This window comes from Alosa alosa, chromosome 9 (genome assembly GCF_017589495.1).
Source record: "Alosa alosa isolate M-15738 ecotype Scorff River chromosome 9, AALO_Geno_1.1, whole genome shotgun sequence".
NCBI classification, from domain to species: domain Eukaryota; kingdom Metazoa; phylum Chordata; class Actinopteri; order Clupeiformes; family Clupeidae; genus Alosa; species Alosa alosa.
In genome coordinates this window covers 13,050,992-13,073,807 of record NC_063197.1, presented here as the reverse complement: position 1 = coordinate 13,073,807, position 22,816 = coordinate 13,050,992, and the positions used below count along the sequence as shown (strand labels likewise).

At 46.9% G+C, this 22,816-nt stretch overlaps 1 protein-coding gene across 1 annotated transcript in view; it reads left to right on the top strand.

The window, feature by feature from the left end:
• The window catches only part of fryl (furry homolog, like), an 88,743-nt gene that overhangs the window by 32,674 nt on the left and 33,253 nt on the right, over positions 1-22,816 (top strand). Inside the window, 31 exon segments of the mRNA XM_048252285.1 lie at positions 1,437-1,516; positions 2,508-2,588; positions 3,889-4,057; positions 5,165-5,263; positions 6,324-6,422; positions 6,561-6,662; positions 10,361-10,464; positions 10,538-10,544; positions 11,238-11,339; positions 11,461-11,547; positions 11,833-12,004; positions 12,318-12,450; positions 12,575-12,682; positions 13,027-13,291; positions 13,549-13,737; positions 13,944-14,030; positions 14,342-14,610; positions 15,347-15,563; positions 16,190-16,314; positions 16,588-16,645; positions 16,904-16,995; positions 17,163-17,335; positions 17,797-17,820; positions 17,823-17,956; positions 18,246-18,356; positions 18,945-19,099; positions 20,341-20,440; positions 20,750-20,918; positions 21,729-21,877; positions 21,879-21,986; positions 22,444-22,584. Of these exon segments, the coding sequence (XP_048108242.1) occupies positions 1,437-1,516; positions 2,508-2,588; positions 3,889-4,057; positions 5,165-5,263; positions 6,324-6,422; positions 6,561-6,662; positions 10,361-10,464; positions 10,538-10,544; positions 11,238-11,339; positions 11,461-11,547; positions 11,833-12,004; positions 12,318-12,450; positions 12,575-12,682; positions 13,027-13,291; positions 13,549-13,737; positions 13,944-14,030; positions 14,342-14,610; positions 15,347-15,563; positions 16,190-16,314; positions 16,588-16,645; positions 16,904-16,995; positions 17,163-17,335; positions 17,797-17,820; positions 17,823-17,956; positions 18,246-18,356; positions 18,945-19,099; positions 20,341-20,440; positions 20,750-20,918; positions 21,729-21,877; positions 21,879-21,986; positions 22,444-22,584 (3,909 nt within the window).

Genomic DNA, 22,816 nt, shown 5'->3' with positions numbered 1-22,816 from the left:
TGGGCTCTATGGGGGAGAGCAGCTGACCCCCTGTGGTGGTTCCTGTTCCTCAGCCAGCACACACGGAGCACATCAACTACAGAAGAGATGCATATCAGATTATGAGCTGTACACGTCCTCATTTATTTAGACTCATGCATGCAATTCTGTGTGTGTATGTATGTCCTGTGTATATACACTACCGGTCAAAAGTTTGGGGTCACTTAGACATTTCTATTCCACTCCATTATAGAATAGCAGCTGAGATCAGTTGCACTGTTTTTTTTTAATCAGGGCAGCAGTTTTCAGATTACGTTATGTGCTTCCATAATTGCAAAATGGTTCTCCGTTAGCCTTTTAAAATGATATCAGATTAGTAAACAGAATGTGTCTTTGGAACATTGCCCATTATCAGCAACAATTCATCCAATGTAGATATTGCATTAAAGATCAGCCATTCCTTTCTACAACATTTGAGAGCCCTTTTGCAATTATGTAGTGCAAATGCTCAATCACTCTCTCAATCAGTAACGTATTGAGATATGAAAACAGACACACACACACAGAGACACAGACACACACACATAGGAAACACACACAGACAGACACACACATACATAGGAAACAGACACACACACACACACACACACAGACACACACACACACGCAGAGACACACACACACACACACACACACGCAGAGACACACACACACATGCAGGAGAGACACCCTAATGAGAGACATAATGAATGAAGACACACACACCTGCACACAGAAACAGACACACACACACACAGACACACACAAACAGACACACACACACACACACACAGAGACACAGAAACAGACACACACACACACACACACACACAGAAACAGACACACACACACACACACACACACACACAGACACACACACACACACAACCTCACTGACCCCAGCGGAACCAGTTTGTCTTGGATCCCTCTCCTCCTCTCCCATGTCTGAGTGACGTCCACCAACACACTCCATGACCTAACCAAACAATTGAGCCAGGGTCAGACATGCACAACCGCAGACCGAGGCTTAGTTTGGCAAAGAATGGAGGGAAAGAAGAGAAGGAATAAGAGAGATGTAGAGAGAGGTAGAGAGTGGTGGTGGTGGGGTGTTGTAAAGGTAGAAGGATTAGATAGAAAAGAGGGAGTGAACATTGCATTGGGACAAATTGAGCAGGATGTTTGTATGGCGGGGAGCAGAGAAGGGAGGAATCCGAAATAGAAAGAAGGGAGGGTGTGATTGATGGAGATGAGCGTTTGGGAGTGTGTGTGTGTGTGTGTGTGTGTGTGTGTGTGTGTGTGTGCGTGTGTGTATGCGTGTGTGTGTACGTGTGTGTGCGTGTGTGTGTGCGTGTGTGTGTGTGTGTGTGTGTGTGTGTGTGTGTGTGAGACTTACAAATGTTTTGCTCTCTCCTTTGCAGATTCCTCTGCATCCAGTGCCAGATGCTTTAGTACATGAAGTTCTGAACCTGGCATTCAAGCACTTTAAACATAGAGAGGGGTGAGTTTGGGCCAGCTACACACACACACACACACACACAGATAAAGCATACACACACACACACACACACACACACACACAGATAACACACACACACACACACACACAATGTATTCCATTTTTGGCCACTGCTGTTTCCAACAAACGATTCTCATTTAACTACATATTATACTACATATCATCTCATAGCACCAATTAATTTGTCTCCCAGACATGCACGTGCACACAATCGGTGTGCATGATGACACACACACACAAACGCGCTCTGCTGTAGATGGTGTAGCCACCAGTAGTGCAGAGCAGGGATCCATTCATTGTTTTATGGCCAGGCTGGTTTTATTGCTAACGTGTGTGAGCGTTTATGGCCAGTGTGCGTCATTTAATGTCAGCTCACAGAAAGCCCTCCATTCAGTCCAGACAGACACCTTTACTGGCTTATTCCAGCACGGGCATAAACAACACACACACACACACGCACGTCGGGTACATCTCGTCACATCAACAATGACTTGCACACACTCACACAGACATGCACGTCCGGGACATCCTGTCACATCAACAATGACTGGTACACACACACACACCATGCAGAGATGCACTTGAAGGCATACAAACAAAATAAATAAATGCACAAATACATGTGCACACAAAGACTGAAAACACACCAAATACCCATCAATGATTCTAAATGTATATGCGCATACACAACTGACCACACACATCTGGAAATATACATGCACATCCAGAGATATACACACACACACACACACACACACACATAGAGGCTCTGTGTGCAACCCACATACCCCTTATGTTTCCCACCACCCCTCCTTTGGTGTCCCCCACTCTTTCCCACACACACACACACACAGTGTGCAGATGAGCGGTGCTTGGTAGCTTCCCCAGTCAAAGCTTTAGCTGTTATGTATTTCATCTGCCAGTTCCAGGTTTGCAAGTCTCATGCTCTCCTCTCCTTGACTTTGATTGATAGGAACTCTGGCCCCAACACTGTCAACGTGCACATCATTGCAGACCTGTACGCCGAGGTCATCGGAGTTCTCACACAGTCCAAGTAAGTTAGCCCTTTGGCACAGCATCGTGTGCAACACGCAAGCACTGGCTCCTTTTCAAAGCAGACACGCTTGGCCCTGTTCAGACAAAGAAAACAAGTGCAAAAGCTGCTTCTTCACGAGATGGATAATCAAGCGTCAGATTAAACAAACATTTAATCTAGTTGCAGATTTTTCTTTTTTCCACATCAACGTGTTGGCTCAGTTTGCTGTTGCTCTTGTGTCACATGTAACGTTAAAACAAGTAGTAGCTCTTGAGTCGGGCATTTCCTGGCTGATGTTGAAGACTTGATCTTGAACCTTGCCCTTTATTTAAGTGAATGAGTATTGAGCAATCTATTGTGTTTTGATAGCAGGATTATCACCCACCCCGTCCCCGTCCCCGTCCCTCTTTCAGTTCATTGTTTGTACAGTGTTGCTAAAGCAAAACAATAAAACGGCATATTATCTTGTAAAATAACATTGAAACATTGGAACCAGTGAAGAAAAGAAAACATCGGATAGCATGGGCATAGGAGAAACTGTTACAGTAACATGAAAGGTTGTGTGTACACACACACTCTCTCTCACTCATACATAGTATAGGAGAAGTGCATCTCTGTCTTGAGAGAGTCTCAAGAGAGGCCGCCCCCCCACCACCACCCCACCCCTCCGTATGACACCCTCAGTTGAAATACTGCTCTCACTGACCTCTTCATGGCTGCTGGAGTCTTTAAAATGTCCTGAACTTCGATGTACTTCACGGTTCGGTTCGTAGTGTTTCTCGCACCATCGAAAGAACTTCCCACCACAGTGCACTGGGTTAGCTGATAAATGCCTGTGAGTTATAGCATAATAACGATTGCAGATCGCAACTTAATTGCCTTTGGTTACAGCCTGCTATTAAGCAGATGTAATGTTTCTCCCCACTCATCGGTTTGTTCGCTGCCTCGGTTGGGTTCTGACGGGCACTGTGCTTGGCCCCGTGTACAGCCCGGGTAATTTCGGGGTCATTATGGGAGAGATTAGGAATGAGGAATGAAGTGGAGTGTTTACGCTTGCCTTTGATGGTGACGGCTGGAGCTGGTGTTGGATGTCTGGGCAGGCTGCTGCTGCTGCTCCTCGCCTTCCTCGTGACTTCCTAGTTACATTGTGTGTGTTGTGTGTTGTTTGTGTGTGTGTTAGAGGGGTGCCTGGATTTGACATGGAATCTAAACACTGTTAATGTGTGTGGTCTCTCTGTTTGTTCTCTTCCTTCTGTGTGCGTGCATGTGTTTTTTTTTTTTTGTGCATTTGCTCATGTGTGTGCGTGCGTGTCCCCAGGTTCCAGGCGGTGAGGAAGAAGTTCATCACGGAGCTGAAGGAGCTTAGGCAAAAGGAGCAGTCTCCTCACGTGTGCCAGAGCATCATCAGCCTTATCATGGGCATGAAGTTCTTCCGGGTCAAGATGTACCCCGTGGAGGACTTTGAAGCCTCCTTCCAGTTTATGCAGGTAAGGGACCCACTGGCCAAGTTTACAGTACTGTACATCTTGTGGAGGACATTGAGGCATTACGTGTGTGTGTGAGAGAGCTTGGGTTGATAAAAAAGTGTGTGTTTTGGTGGGGTAGAGGCGTAGTGTGTAGGAGTGATTCTACAACTTAGGAACCTAGTTGAGGTCTCTCCTGATCATGTAATCAGAGTTTTAAGCCCCATAGTTATTCATCGGGTGCAAGTGTGTGAATCCCAGACCTCTAACTCCTGTCTGTTAAAATGTATAGATTGGCTGCCCTGTAGTCCCACCTGGGCTCTGCTGTGAGCAATGACTGCAACTCCTGCAGTGCCCCACCCTTAAGCTCTGAGGTCTGGTCAGGGCACCTTAGGAGAGACCAGCGCTCCAGTGTGACCAGTCCATTTAGTGCAGACAGACCCCTACAGCTTCACCTCAGCTGCCTTTTGTAGCAGCGGCCATAAAGTCCAGTGAGCTACTGTGTAGTACTGCATCATTGCGCCAGAGTGTGTTTGTGTGTGTAGGTCAGTGTGTGTGTGTGTGTGGGCTAGGGTCTGGGCCGTGCCAAGACCGGCGTGTAGAGCAATGCCTTTTCATTAAGTGCAGTGCAGGCAGTAAAAATCCTCACTCGATACACGCCACATTTCACAAGCCCAGATTCTGTGGCGGTTTATTAGCCGTGTTGAGATCAGAGCATGGCTTTATGGTCGTCCTCATAATTCCTTTTCCTCTCTGTGTGTGTGTGTGTACGTTTATGTTTATGTGTGTGTCTGCTAACATACGTAAACTACACTGTTTTCAGCTGTCTCTGAAAGAAGCAGAGATTGTATGTTTGTCTGCTGAGCGTGTTGTCTCCCTACTGGAATAAAACAGATTTGAGATATCCAGGGAATGCAACTCTTATCTCCCATACCTGTTTGACAGCTCTCCTTCCTAGCCTTCTGTCGGTGTGTGTGTGTGTGTGTGCATCTGTGTCTGTCTGTTATTGTGTGTGTGTGTGTGTGTGTGTGGACCTGTCTGTTATTGTGTGTGTGTGTGTGTGTGGACCATTTGTGCTATTTATATCTTACATGACTTTCTCTCTGTTTGTGTTTTGTGTGGTTTCCTTAGGAATGTGCCCAGTATTTTCTGGAGGTTAAGGATAAGGATAAGGATATCAAGCACGCCTTGGCTGGGTTATTTGTGGAGATCCTCATCCCTGTAGCTGCTGTAAGTGCCACTGAGCCTCATACGGCCACCCTCTCCACACACTGCACATCCACACGTCCTCACATACGTCCACAATCTCCAAACACACCACAGAGCCACACATCCTCACATATGGCCACACTCTGCACACCACCCCAGCCACATATCCTCACATTTGGCACATACTCTCTGCACACACACCACAGATCCACTGAGGTGCTACTGTAAGACACATTTCACTTGCAATCTCGACTTTGAGAGGGCCGTGTAAAAACATTCGCACCACAGCTGAGCTGTATGGGAAGAAAGAGTCTGCACTGAACGGCCGGGCTTCACTGACCACAGAATGCAAATCGTTTGTGGTGCGTGTGCTGTACTCCTGTTCCCTCCCACTATAGTCAGTGAAACGGGCTACACCAGATATGAGAGTGACAAGTCTGAAGAAATAGGCCAGTGTTCTATTTATATTTTTGCGTGGTACATATGCTCCACAAATGTCTCCCATGCATTTCATGTTCAGTGGAGCCTGGTACAGATGTGAGAACAGTAGACCAAAAGACCACACACACACTTGAACTTGTTGTTTAAGCACTTCAGACATTTCAGATTGTGTACATTGTTACCGGGAGTTGTTAAACACAGATTGAGTAACCAAGGTGAGAACATGTATGACTTAGCTTATGCTAGCAAAGAGTTTACAGGCATTAGGGATGGGATGTAGATGACTTGGGAAGCATGATTTGCAGTTTACAAGGAGTTGCAAGAGTAGGCAATGAAGAGAACATGGGAAACGTTTTATTTTCTTTGAGTGGCAGGTGGCAACACCATGCAGCGGTCATACTGTGTATTGTCTGTATTATACATTAATGGCACCAAAGGGATGCTGACCGGTTGGTTTTTACAGCCATTTGGTCCTCAGTCTTCTTTACCCTTTCCCTCTTCTTCCCTCTCTCCTCCTTCCCTCTCTCCTTCTTCCCTCTCTCCTTTTTCCCTCTCTCCTTCTTCCCTCTCTCCTTCTTCCCTCTCTCCTTCTTCCCTCTCTTCCTCTCACTCTCTCCTCCTTCGCTCCTTGTGTCCCCAGGCGGTGAAGAATGAAGTGAATGTACCGTGTCTGAAGAACTTTGTGGAGATGCTCTACCAGACAACCTTTGACCTTAGTTCCAGAAAGAAACACTCTCTGGTAATCTGCCCCTTGCATATGAATGTGTGTGCATGCGCAATGTATGTTTGTGGGGGGGTTGTGTCAGATTTAGATGTAATTGGACTTGTGTCTATTGCTCTGTTGACTCTTTAACCCCTCTCTTCCACCCCCCTTCAGGCTCTCTACCCCCTGGTGACGTGCCTGCTGTGTGTCAGCCAGAAGCAGTTCTTCCTCAACAACTGGCACATCTTCCTCCAGAACTGCCTCTCTCACCTCAAGGTACAGAAAGCCTGGCTTTGCCCCCAGCGCCTCAGCCAGCACCGCAGTGAAGTGGCACTAGCTTTAGCATCAGCTATGAACAATAGCAGTCACTTTAAGCAGGTGCTGCTGACTGACTTTGTCTTTGAGCGACACCATGCTGTTGATGGGTTATAGAGGTAACCAAAGACATCATTGTCACCAGGGTGCATTTTGATAGTATATGAACGTGAATGTCACTGCTGATTAGGCAGAATATTTGGTTGTGCAATAAGACCAGCCATCACAGCCATACCCAGTTGAGTTAAGCAGTGGTATTGCTTGTTCTTTTAGTAATAGTAATAATTTAGTCATAGAAAAGTGGTATAGCCAAGAGACACATAGTATAACTAATAGACACATGGTACACTCTTAAAACAAATGTGTTGAAAACAACACAACTTATGTTGTTTTTTAACACATCTCTGTGTCCAGATGGGGACAACACATTTGTTTTAAGAGTGTATAGCTGATAGACGAGCTGTTTAGCTAACAGAAAAGTGGCATAGCAAATAGACACGTCGGATAGTTAACAGAGAAATGATGTATCAAACTTAGAAGGCTGTAGATGAAGTTGTATGATGTGAGGTGCAAGCTGTGCCTTCCTGTCCAAAGGCACTTTGATCGTCTTCCCCTCTTCACTCCCACATGCCAGCTAGGCAATCAAACCAAACTAAATCAAACCAAAACAATCACCAACCTTTCCTCAGCTAATCGCAAAGTGTCTGTGTGTGTGAGAGAGAGAGAGAGATAAGAGGAGAAAGATGCTGTATATGACTGTTTGTATCTTCTCTGAGATGCTTGTCTGTGTTTGATCATTCATCTTGTAGTGATCTGGTGATTGACTCTCCTGTGATGATTCTGATTCAGTGATTCAGAAGTGGTTGTGTGGGATTCTTTGTACATGGCTTTAATCTTCCTTTTAATCTTAAACGACTCCGTTGATGATTAGTAAAGTAGTGATTGACAAAGAAGTGATTCATAGGTAGCTGTCTGATTCTCATATGATCCTTCACGATTCCCTGCTGCTGTTGATTGAAACGAATGAACGGACAAACGAATGATTCGTTGTGATTCCTCTCGTGTTGTGTGCTGATTCACCTGGTCTCCCTGTGGTCCTCCTCATCTCCCAGCAGCTGGCTCAGCTCTGGCTCACAGTCAGACCATGACTTTTGACTCCCAGTCCGAACTGAACCAGCCTGACTCCTTTCTCTAGGGATAAATCTTGAATTTCCCCTAGGGATCAATAAAGTATATATCTATCTATCTATCTATCTATCTATCTATCTATCTATCTATCTATCTCTCTCTCTATCTCTCTATCTATCTAAATCCTCTCAATCAGCTCTACTCTCCCTCTCTGCCTCTCTGATTGATGGGTTCGAGATTCACAAAAAAAAAAAAACTGGTGGTTCATGGGAATTGTGGTCTTTAAACAAGGCACCAGTCTCCCCAGCTGCTGTCCTTCCTGTGTCTGCTCTCTGTGTCTTCAGCCTGCTTTTCATCCTGTTCACTTCCTGTCTGCGCCTCTTTCCCGCCCCACCCGTACCCCACCGTATATCTGCAGACCTCATTCACTCCCATCTGTGCTGAAGAGAAAAGACTCTTCACTCTAGTGTCTGGCTATGCACACGATAAATGATCACTAAGTGATGAATCTAATTGAGTTCCGGCTGATTTAGTGCATTTACTTCTGAACGAGTGCACATATAATAATAGAACGACATCAGGGTTATTTTCTGGTTTGCTTGGAGTGATGAGTATGGTACTCTGAACATCATCTGTCAGCATCATCTTAAGAGTGAATGATTTTATAAAAAACCCAACATGTCCTGCTGAGGCTATTCATTCAGAATTTATGTGCCATTTTGTTTAAAAAGTAATGAATGAATTCCAAAGTGTCCACGGAGACGGTGATCTCCGCCCATGCGCATAGTTTAGGGGATTCACATGGTCTGTGAATGAGGTCCAACGTGTCGCCATACATTCCCTTTGCTAACCCCGCCCCTCTTCCTGCATGATTTCCCCTGGCTCAGCCAGTCAGAGCACATCTTTCACCTCATTCCATCCCATCTCATTTGATTGATTTGTGAGTCGCCACGGCACCATTACAAAACATGCGGTGACGAGCACAAACGATCTTCATCCGCATTCTCACAGCCCCGTAGCGTTTAGTCTTGTGTGTTCTTCTTCATTAAGACAGAATGCTTGTTTTACAGCCACGTTGCATGTTTAGCATTTCGTTTTAGGTTTGTTTTTGTTTGTGTTTGTTTGTTTATTTCTGCTACATCTATGTTCTTTTTCTCTCTAACTTGCATGTCTCCATCCCTCCTCCCATCATGCCTCCTGTTGTCCTTTCGTTCTCTCCACCACTCTCTCTCTCTCTCTCCCCTCTCACTTGTTCACTCGCTCCAGATGCCCTCTAACAACAGCATCAGGAAGCAGATTGAGACACTGCAGGTGAGTTCTCCACCATGCTCTCTGTGAGGCCAGGTGGCGCCACTCTGCACAAAGCCACCTGGATGCAGCTCAAACACCCCTCACCCCCCCTGTCCCTGGAGTATGAGGTGCAGTGCACGCAGTCCTTTCTTGATTCCCACTGACCGGAAAAAGGACTCAAAGTCCCACCAACACCTCTCTGATACCATCGGTCCTAATGCACCAGAAAGGATTATGGGAGATGTAGCTTCTGATAAAGGCAGAGGCAGCAAATTGCGGTGCCCCTGAGATGTTTGTGCTTTCTGGATACGTGTGTCAGGTAGTGTTGTGTTTGCGGCGACTTTAGTGCAGCGGTGTTCTTTTCCTGAGTGCTGACGGGCAAACTTCACCTCCTTAAACCCAAATCAAAATAAAAACAAATACTCACACACACAGTACGGGCTCTCAGTGAGCATGCACACTCCCACAAAGACCCACACACAAACATGCAAAAGCCAGTCTATTTTTGTTGTTCATTGTTATTTTTTGTGCCACTGTTTTTTTGCCTGGGGTAACTTTGAATTTGCAAGCTTGCATAAAAAACAGTCCTCAGTCAGGCTCGTATTACCGCAGTCAACCATACACATGGCTCCCCCCTATGGAACAGAGAAGGAACAACACCCTCCCCTTCTGTAGAGTTTGGTGCAGTCAGCTGAGCCGTTTGTGTGTGCGTGAGTGAGTGTGAATGAATGGATTGGATTGCGTAACTGTGTGTGTGTGTGGGGGGGTTATATTGCGGAGTCAGCCTTATTGTCTTGTCAGCTCCTGGGTGTTAATCGGGGATTCATTCCAGAGGTTGTGTGTGTGGCTTGTGGATGACGTATAACTCCCTCCAGTAACAGGATCAATACAATTTATTCAGAAACAATGGGTAACAGGATGATGAGGGACGCTCTCGGTGAGGGCTTTATTTGAAAACGAGACACCGAATCATAGCAAGCTCTTTAAAGGTGATTCATGGGCCAATTTCAGCTTCATCATATTAGGAATGATTCATGATTAAATGTCTTGGATGATTCAGTTTATGAGCTAGTTAGGCCCCACGTGTTGGTTTATGGTTCATGTTTACAACAAATTGACTTCCTTAATACTGGCAAATTGGCTCCCTTATTCATTTGGATTGATTTTATTTTAGTGGGGATTGTGGTGGATTTGTGAGACGAGTGTGGGTGTTTTGCTGATTGTGTGTTTGTCACCTGTAGAACAAAGACCCCAAAATGTCTCGCGTGGCGCTGGAGTCGCTCTACAGGCTGCTGTGGGTCTACATCATCAGGATCAAGTGTGAGAGCAACACCACCACGCAAAGGTGAAACACACTCACACACACACACATTTATATACTTTATTTTATTCCACATTACAAGTCCAATAGATTTCAGCACTTTGGTTTCAGCAATCGGTTTTACAGTTTCAGGGGTGAAAGAAACACTGTCTCTTCCAAATACACATGCCCCCTATAATTGCTGATATCGAACAGTACTTTTTCAACTGTTTGGCCGTTCCGATGTGAAGTCAACACAAACACACCGCTGTATGCACATGCACACTGTGTTTCCCAAACTCACACACACTTTTGAGATATAGTAGCAAATATGTTTTGGAAGCAGTGGAGGAACAATTTATCACCGCTCCCATTAATGTAGCAGAACATGCTGTGTCAGCATATGAAGTCCCTCTGGCTGTATTGAGTTAGGTCACCCGTAGCACAGTGTTCATTCATTCACTCTTACTCTTTCTTTCATTCATTCATTCACCTGGTCTCTGACTGGTATTAACCCTCTGCCCTCTCCTCTCTCCTCTCCCCTCCTCTGTCCCCTCTCCTCTCTCCCTCTCCTCTCCTCCCCTCTCCTCTCTCCCCTCTCCCCTCTCCTCTCTCCTCTCTCCCTCTCCTCTCCTCTCCTCTCTCCTCCCTCTCCTCTCCTCTCCTCTCTCCTCTCTCCTCTCCCTCTCCTCTCCCTCCCCCCTCTCCTCTCCTCTCCTCTCCCTCTCCTCTCCCTCTCCTCTCCCCTCTCCTCTCCCTCCTCTCCTCCTCTCCTCTCCTCTCTCCTCTCCCTCCCTCCACTCCTCTCCTCTCCTCAGTGCCTCGCCTCCTCAGCACTTTTCCCCAAAGGCTCCCGAAGCGTGGTGCCGCGGGACACCCCCCTCAATATCTTTGTCAAGATCATCCAGTTTATCGCTCAGGTAACACACACACACAACCTGCCTACAAAATTATTTAATGAACCAGGCTTGTTAAAGCTTTAGTGTATGACTTCTTGGTAGTGAGTTTTGACTGAGCTATGATTGTTTTCTGTCTGTGCAGGAAAGGCTGGACTTTGCCATGAAAGAGATCATCTACGACCTCCTGTGTGTGGGCAAATCCCATAAGACGTTCACCATCAACCCAGAGGTACAGAACACACACACTGCATAGACAGCACAAACTGGAAGAATGCATCGTTCACATTACACATGCCAACACACACACACACACACACACGCTCACACTCACACTCACACAAGTATGAGCGCACATTCAGATCTATCTAGAAAGCCTTACTGGCTAAGGAGGTTCTTTATTGTCACTCAGTATGAGCGATATTGGTCATTGTTGCACGTAAGGGGTTGTGTGTAGATGAGCGGTTCTCCACAACTCGGCGTTCCCTCATGTGTTCCCTTTGGGTTCTCCATCCAGCGGATGAACATCGGTCTGCGGGCGTTCCTGGTGATCGCCGACAGCCTGCAGCAGAAGGATGGCGAGCCGCCCATGCCCACCACCGGCGCCATCCTGCCCTCAGGCAACACGCTGCGCGTCAAGAAGATCTTCCTCAACACCACGCTCACCGACGAGGAGGCCATGGTCATCGGTAAGTAACCCAGCAGCTTTCACGGTCTGTCTGCTGCACCTCAACCAACCCCCCTCTCTGACACCGGCAAAGATAATTTGTCCAACCACACGCATGGAGCTATATCGTAGTCTCCAACAGAGTTTGGTTATGCCCCTGGTTTAATATCCCAATTTCAGCTGACAAAAACGTACTGTTGTACCTGGGTGAGGTTAGACTTAGCTAGTGGGAGGCATCCAGATCAGTCCTTTCAGTATTCCCACAAATTGGCATGGATGTGAAGTAGGCATATGCATTAAGAAGTGTTTGTGTGTGTGTGTGTGTGTGCGCGCAGGTATGGCGCAGTACTACCCTCAGGTGCGAAAGGCTCTGGACAACATCCTGCGACACCTGGACAAAGAGGTGGGCCGCTCCATGAGCATGACCAACGTCCAGATGTCCAACAAGGAGCCCGAGGACATGATCACGTGAGTGTATTTGCGTTGCGTTTGCACGTGTGAGTGCATGTTGTGTACCTGTTGAGGATGTAGAGTATGTTGTTGTTTATTGTTGATTGTATGTGTCTAACATGCACTGTGCCCACTGGCTTAGGGGCGAGAGGAAGCCGAAGATCGATCTGTTCCGTACGTGCGTGGCGGCCATCCCCCGTCTCATCCCCGACGGCATGAGCAGAACGGACCTCATTGAGCTGCTGGCCAAGTAAGTGACCCTTCCCTTTAAACGCAGAATGAGCCTTGTAGAAAAGGGACGACTTGTGTCTTTCCCTCTCTCCCCACCTTCCTCCAGCGTTCTCTCTCCCTCGTTCTGCTTTGCTCATCACATAGATCACATATCTCTTCTTTCTACCTTTGCCTTACTCTGTCTTTCCTTACAAACCCTTGTCTTGCTTCATCCACCCTGTTTTTTAACTCTCTCTCTCTCTCTCTCTCTCTCTCTGTCTCTCTCTCTGTCTGTCTGTCTCTCTGTCTCTCTCTCTGTCTCTCTCTCTCTCTCTCTCTGTCTCTCTCTCTCTGTCTCTCTCTCTCCCTCGCTCGCTCCTCCAGGCTGACCATCCACATGGATGAGGAGCTGCGGGGCCTGGCCTTCACCACTCTGCAGGCCCTGATGGTGGACTTCCCAGAGTGGCGCGAGGACGTGCTGTCGGGCTTTGTGTACTTCGTGGTGCGTGAAGTGACCGACGTCCACCCCACGCTGCTGGACAACGCTGTCAAGATGCTGCTGCAGCTCATCATCCAGTGGCGGCAGGCCGTTCACACCAGCAACCGCAGCGGCACCACACCCACACCCAACCCCAACACCAACGCCACCGTGAGTCTGTGTGTGTGTGTGTATGGGGAGTGTACTGTATGTTATTATGTGTGTGTGTGTGTGTATGGGGAGTGTACTGTATGTTATAATGTGTGTGTGTGGAGAATGTATGTTATAATGTATGTGTGTGTGTATGGGGGGGTGTATGTTATAGTGTGTGTATGTGCGCGCACGCTTATAGGTGTGTTTGTGTGTGGGGGTATGTTAATGTGTGTAGGGGTGTGTGTGTGGGTCTCACCTGCTGTGTGCTCTCTCAGGGCCCTACGTCCGTGTCCGTGTCGACGCCGAGTCTGTCTTTGGAGCGCTCGCCCCAGCTGGGCGTGCTGCACGTGGTGGAGGGGCTGGCCCTAGTGGTGCTGTGTAGCTGCCGCCCCGCCACGCGCCGTCTGGCCGTCAACGTCCTGAAAGAAGTCCGCGCGCTGCACACCGCACTAGGCATCACCAAGGTAACACACACACACCACCTCACCTGGATCAGTAAATTGTATCACTCCAGCATCAGTCATACCACTTACTGTATGTAATGGTCATTTTACCTGGCAAGTAGCAGGAATGCGCTCATAAGATTGAGCTTTGATATTGAGTATTAGCGGCTATTAACAGCGTTGTTTCTCATGTGGAAGAGATTGAAGGATTGCTGTTGATTTCTCAGGGAGATGAGGAGTTGGCCATAGATGTGATGGACCGGCTGAGTGCCTCAGTGTTGGAGAGCTTCATCCACCTCACAGGGGCTGATCAGGTGAGACGCGCACACACAAAGCACAATGCGTCCATATGCACATACTGCACCACTCCATCCAACATTAACGCCGACTCTGCGTCGCTGAGACTCACTCAACTCACTCAACTCACCCACTAATGGGTTACAGGTTCACAAAAAAGACTGCTGATGTTGTAAATGGTCACTTTACCCAACTTGAGGCATGAGACGGTTTCTTGAGAAACAAATGGACTGTAGCAATACTTACCCGATTCAGAAAATCTACATATATCAAGCTCATCCAGGCTCCAACTTGGCTGACCACTCATTTCACTCTTGTCTCCACCCAGACCAACCTGCTGTACTGCCCCAGTGGCATTGACCTGCAGACGTTGGCCGAGTGGAGCTCATCGCCCATCAGCCACCAGTTCGATGTGGTCAGCCCCTCGCACATCTGGGTGTTTGCACACGTGACACAGGGCCAGGACCCGTGGGTCATCAGCCTGTCCAGCTACCTGCGTCAGGAGAACCTGCCCAAGCACTGCCCCACGGCGCTGGGCTACGCCTGGCACTTCGCCTCTACGCGCCTGCAGCTGCTCTCGCCGCAGGTCGACATCAAGTACGTGACCGCTGCCCGCACCACTACACTACACAACACCCCCACCCCCCCCCCCCCAGCTGTAGAGTAGAGAGACTTTACCACAGCAGCAGACCCCCTGCCACAGCAGTAGAATAGACTTTACCCCAGCACTAGAGTAGACTTTACCCCAGCACTAGAGTAGACTTTACCACAGCAGTAGAGTAGGTTTACCACAGCAGTAGAGTAGACTTTACCACAGCAGTAGAGTAGACTTTACCACAGTAGTAGAGTAGACTTTACCACAGCAGTAGAGTAGGCTTTAGTAGACTTTACCTCAGCAGTATAGTAGACTCTACGGCTGTAATTGCCCATTGTGCATATTTGTTTTGATAACAGTTGATAATTTATGGTGTGTGATCATTATTAATAGATATAATTATCACATAATTTGGTGATTATATTAAAGTTTTAAATAGCCTTGTGGCTTTAGGCTATAGAGTGTGTAGTTTTGTCCTTTTTTTCCTCTGTCTGGTCCCCTCCCATCCTACCCTACTCATGCACTCTCTAAAGAATGTTGCCTTTATATCTTCTACATCTCCTGGCCTGTCATTCAGCATATTTGCTTGATTGTAATGGCCACACCTGCAGGAGTTCTATCTAAGCCTTAAGCTCTAATGCTAGGTTTCAACCCTTTCTCCATCTCCCCCCTCTGGCCTCTTCAGTACTGTTTTAGCCTTATGACCTTTGACCTTTGACCCTTCTCGCACCCTGGTAGCAGCCCCATCAATGCCAAGAAGGTGAACAGCCTGAGCAGCAGCAGTGACTCCTACGTGGGCCTGTGGAGGAACTACCTGATCCTGTGCTGCAGCTCAGCCACCTCCTCCTCTTCCTCCTCCTCCTCTTCATCCTCCTCCGCCCCCGGATCAGTCCGCTGCTCCCCGCCCGAGACGCTGGCGTCCACGCCGGACAGCGGCTACAGCTATGACTCCAAGGTCAGTTGGGCCGCAGACGGCGCATGTGTAGCATATACGACATTAGTGAATGTTTGCAAAAGGTTTTCTTTTGCCTTGAAGTTGGACAGTGAGTCACCACTGAGATGAAATGTTTACACAACATCGTTCAGATGTATCTGTTCAGACAAACATGTTCGCCGTGAACGCTCGTCTCTGTTAAAGGAATTTGAACGCACCTATGGTGTCTCCTTACATGTAGAATATCCTGTAGCACCAGATGAGCAGCTGAAGAGCTGGTGATTTATAGTTTATAGCCTCACCGATGGAGCTTAATGACCATTTGAATTGATGGGCCGAGGAGACGGCCATGTTCCATGGGTCTCCTGACACATGAGGTGGTCAGTAACACCAGACAGACAGCACTGTAGCAGATGGTTTATTACAACCTTAACAAATCTTGACAGTTGGTCTTTTAATTGCACAGACAATGTGACATTAACACATTCCAATTTAATTACATTAGCAGCCAAATACTGAAAAAAACAAATACTGAGTGAATTGCAAATTGCCACTTTATATTTTTCTTTACTAAATTATATTGGTTTCTAGTTGATTTGCTCACACTGAAACGTTTTTTGTGTGTGTGTGTGTGTGTGTGTGTACAGATAATAGGCATTCCGTCCCCCTCCTCCCTGTTCAAACACGTGGTGCCCATGATGCGCTCGGAGAGCATGGACATCACTGAATCACTCGTGCTGGGGCTTGGCAGGACCAACCCCGTGGCCTTCAGGTGGGTTTGGCTCACTCTAGGTGGTGCTCACACTTTAGTATCAACACAGCACATCTTCCCTGTTACATCACCTTTAAACTAGTGCAACATTAAGGGATCATTTTGTATCCAATGTATAGAAAATGTTGTTTGAAATTAAATATGTAGAGTGTCTAAGGGGCACATGATTGTAAAATTGTAAATCTGTGAGTAGGCGAAAGCGTACTATTCATTGTGTGTGTGTGAATGTTGTGTGTCTGGGAGTTAACTGCTGCGGCTGTTGTGGTATTCCAGAGAGCTGCTGGAGGAGTTGAACCCCATCATCAAAGAGGCTCTGGAGAGAAGACCAGAGGTGAGAACCCCACACACCTCCTCACCTCCTACCACTCATAAGAACCCCACACACCTCCCTCACCTCCACCAATCATAAGAACCCCACACACCTCCTCACCACCTACCACTCATAAGAACCCCACACCTCTTCTCACCTCCACCACTCCCATAAGAACCCCACACCTCTTCTCACCTCCACCACTCATATGTATTTATGCATGTGTCTATCTGTACTGGCAGTAGAGAATTTGAAACATGCTTCTGTGTGTGTGTGTAGAACATGAAACGACGCCGGCGTCGCGACATCCTCAGGGTCCAGCTGGTCCGGATTTTTGAGCTGCTGGCTGATGCTGGTGTCGTCAGTCAGACGTGAGTCCCTCACATGCACCACACCTCAAATTTCACTTCACAACACGATATAACTCTAGGAGTACTGTGGCATACAGTGTGTGTGTGCACATGAGCATTAATGTGTGTATGTGCTGATCTGTGTGTGTGTGTTTATATGTGCTCAACTCTGTGTGTGTTGTGCGCAGTGCAAGTGGAGGCCTGGATGGGGAGACACACGCTCTGAACGGGACGCTGCTGGAGTATGTGGACCTGACACGGCAGCTCCTGGAGGCAGAGAACGACAAGGACTCGGACACGCTGCGGGACATTCGCTGCCACTTCAGCGCCCTGGTGGCCAACATCATCCAGAATGTGCCAGGTACATACACACACACACACACACACACACACACACACACACACACACACACACACACACACACACACACACATTTATTATACAGCTCCTCACAATGTGCTTCTGATCCACGTCTTTCATATCACTCCGCAAGTAGTCCGGTCACTTCATGCAATTCTTGCACAAAAGTGAAAGCAGACAGTTGATCAGTTGTGTTCTAAAGAATGTTTCATTTAAGTTCAGTGCGTGTTGCAAACTATTTGTTTCTCAGCAAAAGCCACGACGAAACGGTTACAAATAAATGTAAAGAAACATATCATGTGCGGTTTATTTTTTTGTTTTGGCAAGTAGTGGTATAATAAGCGGGATACAGCAATGTATAGAACGCCGGTCATTATCGGGAAAATAAGTCCCGACAGGGAACTGCTCTGTTCCCTGTTAATCTAATCTTTTTGTGTGTGTGTGTGTGTGTGTGTTCTCAGTGCACCAGAGGAGGAGCATCTTCCCCAGCAGTCTCTGCGGCACAGCCTCTTCATGCTGTTCAGCCACTGGGCCGGACCCTTCAGCATCATGTTCACGCCACTGGACCGCTACAGCGACCGCAACATGCAGATCAACCGGCACCAGTACTGCGCCCTAAAGGTACACACACCCACACATACACCTACACACATACACATACACACACACCCACACACAAAGATACGTACACAGACACATACAGTGCTTGGACTTCCTCACACACAATTATAAAGATAGCTCAAACAGACTCACAGATGCGAAATGGGACATTTTATTTGGATTCTGCCTTTCTGAGTCTAAGCCTAAAGAGACATTCTCACACTTCCAAGCTCTCAAGAATCTTGCGTATTTTATGGTATACATGCAAACTCGTTCAATTATTGTGTGTGTGTGTGTGTGTGTGTGGCAGGCCATGTCTGCTGTCCTGTGCTGTGGGCCAGTGGCGGACAACGTGGGCTTGTCGTCTGATGGCTACCTCTACAAGTGGCTGGACAACATCCTGGACTCTCAGGACCGCAAGGTAAAGCCCACGCGACAACACACCAGTGTGACTGGCCTAGCAGTGTGGCTGTCCTAATACTCACCATTGCTCCTTCTGATAGCTGCTTGTGAGTGTGGTTGTGTTCCCTAGAACAGGCGAGAAGAGTTCCAGAGTTAGATGTATGTCTGTCTGTTGCATTTTTTCATCAATCCAAGGCTCTTAAAAGATTCATAAAAAGTTCATTTGAGTTCATCCCAGTCTGTTCATCATCAGCTTTGCCCAGCATAGACATTCACCTCCGTCTATCCTGTAGGTTATTAATTTATGTCAGGATAATAAAAGCTTCACAGATACATAAATAATGACCATTCTCAGGGTCCTTCTAGGTCGTTCTTGAGCACCTTACAGGGACGATGTGTCATTGTCTGCCGTTTTGATCAAACTTTCATGAACTCTAGGTTCTGAAGATCCCAAAAGCTTTTAGCAGTGTTGTGTTGGTGTGGAGTGGTACCTCCTCAACCACTCTTTCTTATTCATCACTTTAACATTGAGGAGAGATTGTGAACATGCAGAGTCCTGTTGTACTGATCCCCACCTGTCCACACACACACACACACCTGTGCTCAGGTGCACCAGCTGGGCTGTGAGGCAGTGATGCTGCTGCTGGAGCTCAACCCGGAGCAGAGCAACCTGATGTTCTGGGCCGTGGACCGCTGCTACACGGGCTCACGCCGCGTTGCCGCCGGCTGCTTCAAGGCCATCGCCAACGTCTACCATAACAGGTAAAGAGCGCACCTGTGTGTGTGTATCCCCCCCCCCCTTTAACCCTTAGAACCCTAAGCTGTTTTTAGGGCATTTTCACTACCTTTATTCATAAGTATTTATTCTGGTCATTGTGCCACACACACATATTATATATTGGTTTTTTTTCAGGAGAGTCTAGGCTATCCAGATCTGCCATCATATAATGTTGTATTAATACTAGCATTGATTTTATTTTGATTTTTAAAGAATTAAAATATAAAAAGTGTATTATAAAAATTCTTATATTTCGACATGTATCTCACCACAGCAAGCTCACAGCTCTACATGCATTTCATGTGTGTGTAGGGCAGACTGTCTTGAATATAATTGCCATGTTGGAGGGGTACTCTGGGGCTGAGCAATTTACAGAAATATGTGCTGTGTGATTTACGGAAATAAATGCTATTTTTATTTAGTGATGAAAAATTACCTTTCTTCGCTCCATATCTGTGACACGGACTGATCTGACCTGACTTGACCCGAGGTTGCGTGTTAGCCTGCGTGCCTATGTGTATGCAGTCATAATAATTCTCAACTTTTTACTGCATTGCCATGAACAAAGTAAAGGCAAAAAAGTGTTAATTTGTTGAACAAATTGGGATGCAATGTGAGCCTTGAATTGGATGGCATGCAGGAAATGCTAGGAATGCTAGGATCTCAAAACCGGAATATGAACATGCTTTGCCATAGAGAAACACATGATAGCGTTGTATTATAAACATGCTTTGCCACACGAACAGACAAAAAACGTGGGGTAAGTCCAGCTATATGAAGTTATTATTTTGCCGTCACTTCGTATGTTTTATAACCTAGAAGGATGTACTTGGTATCAAATGATAACCCTGTGCCCCCTCTTTCATCTGATATGCTTGCCATATCGATGCGATCACGGGTTCGCGAGTAATTCAAACGAGAGTAATGGGTGTGCAGGTGAACGCAGAGAAGTATAGACTGTAAATGTGATTCAATTTGATTTCATGATTTTTTTTGTTATTTTCATAGTTGATCATACAGACAAGTGTGTAGTCTCGTTGGAAAGCCCCACTTCTGCTCTGTCATGCAATAAAGGTTTCATCTCGCTGCGATGAACAGTTCCGGAGCAATGTAACAGAGAAAAAAGGGTGTGTTTTTTGACGCACTTTGTGTCAATCGGGTTCTAAGGGTTAACCACCTTCTCAAACTTGAATCAAACATTCCTCTGTGTGTGTGTGTCTTGCAGGGATTACCAATTTGACACTGTGGTGCTGCTGAATCTGATCCTGTTCAAAGCAGCCGATTCCTCCAGAGAGATCTACGAGGTTGCCATGCAACTGCTCCAGGTGAAGCACACGGACATCCCTCCTTATACACATACTCTATGCATGACAAAATGAGCTATATTAATACATACTTACTTACTCACACACACACACACACACACACACACACACACACAGCCAACAAGAAAACACAAAAAGACTGGAGAAATCCCAGACGTCATCTCCCACCCCTAACTTGTCTGATATTAAGCTGGCATGACTGCTGACAGTTGTAAGTGTGTGTTAAGGTGCTGGGATTAAATGTACTGTATATTAAAGTGTGTGTGCTGGGATTAAATGTACTGTATATTAAAGTGTGTGTGTGTTTAGATCCTGGAGCCCAAGCTGTTCCGTTACGCCCACAAGCTGGAGATCCAGAGGAGTGATGGCATCCTGACTCCGCCCTCTCCACTCCCCCACCTCTACTCACTGTCCTACTACCAGCTGAGTGAAGAGCTGGCCCGCACTTACCCAGAGCTCACACTGCCTCTATTCTCAGGTACACACACACACACACACACACACACACACACACACACACACACACACACTCCCCACCTCTACTCACATGCTTGCCCACACACACACAGCAACACACTCACACACATACACACAGCAACACACACACACACACACACACACACACACACATACACACAGCAACACACTCACACACAGACACACACAGACGCACAGCAACACCTCTGCCCCACTTCCAGCTAAGAGCTTATCTTATCCAGAGCTCACATTGCCTGTGTTATCAGGTCAACTCTACCCTCCAAGTGGGTACTACTTTTAGTGATAAATCTTGGCAGCGCAACTGCACACTGTAGGTTATTGATCCTCTATGTATGTGCATACGTGAGTGTGTGTTGACGTAGCCTACCTTATTTACTATGTCAATGTCAATTTATTTGTGTAGCACATTTAAAAACAACAACATTTGAGTTGTGTTATTGGCTTAATATACACAAGTGATGTGCTTCAGTTCATGAGCTACGATGTATGTACATTGCCCCCCTCCCAATTGCCGTAGTGTAGTTCAAACTCTGCCTCCAAGCACGTTCACATTGTCATACACAAACTAACACAATCTGTCTTAATCATGCATGCATATTGATGCTTTCATCTGTCCTCATCTTGCATGCACATTCATGCAGTCATCACTTATTTACACTTTTATACAGGGCATTTTACAAGCATTGAGATAAATATAAACACATTTATTTTATCTGTTTTCATTTGTCGAGTCACGTAACGTAGACCAGCTCAAGTCTGCACTGTGACACTGTGACTGTTCCTGCTGCAGAGGTGAGCCAGCGCATCCAGACAGCGCACCCTGGTGGCCGGCAGGTGATGCTGCACTACCTGCTGCCCTGGATGAACAACGTGGAGCTGGTGGACTTCAAGCCGTCGGTGCGGCGGCAGGAGGAGCCTTCGTCGGACGAGGGATGAGACGCGGGAGATGATGATGGTCAACAGCCGCCGCTGGCTCAGGGGAGAGGGCTGGGGGTCTCCACATGCCACCACCATGGTGCTCAACAACCTCATGTTCATGACTGCCAAGGTATGACACACACACACATATTCACACTCAAGCACACTTCATTACCGCCAAGGTATGACACACACACACACACACATATTCACACTCAAGCACACTTTGTTACCACCAAGGTATGACACACACAGACTCTCACACTTACACTCACACACACACACACACACACACACACACACAAACACACACATACACATATTCACACTAAAGCACACTTCATTACCGCCAAGGTATGACACACACACACACACACACACACACACAGCGCACTTCATTACCGCCAAGGTATGACACACACACACACACACACACACACACACACACACACACTTAAACACACACTCAGTCACTACACCACATGCCACCATCCTTGGTGCTCAACAACATGGTGCTCTGGGTATGATACAAACACACACACACGTTCATTCACTGAAGTGCACCTGTGCTCTCTTTGGCTCTACAGTATGGAGACGAGTTTGCCTGGTCTGAGATCGAGAATGTGTGGACCACACTGGCCGACAGCTGGCCCAAGAACCTCAAGATCATCCTGCACTTCCTCATCAGCATGTCCGGGGTCAACAGCGACCCCAGCCTCCTGCCCTATGTGAGTGACAGGACAAGCATCCAATCAGCAGGCAGCACAGCTTTCAATAATAACCTGTCTAGGGATGCAGCTTCTCATGACTGGCACCTACTGGTCTTTCAAAAGATGTTAATGTTTTTTTGCGGGGGGGTTAAAGTAATTGTGTTATTATATTTAACTAAGTAATGTATACAGTTTTAATTTGTCTGTACCTCTGTGTGTGTGTGTGTGTGTGTGTGTGTGTGTGTGTGTG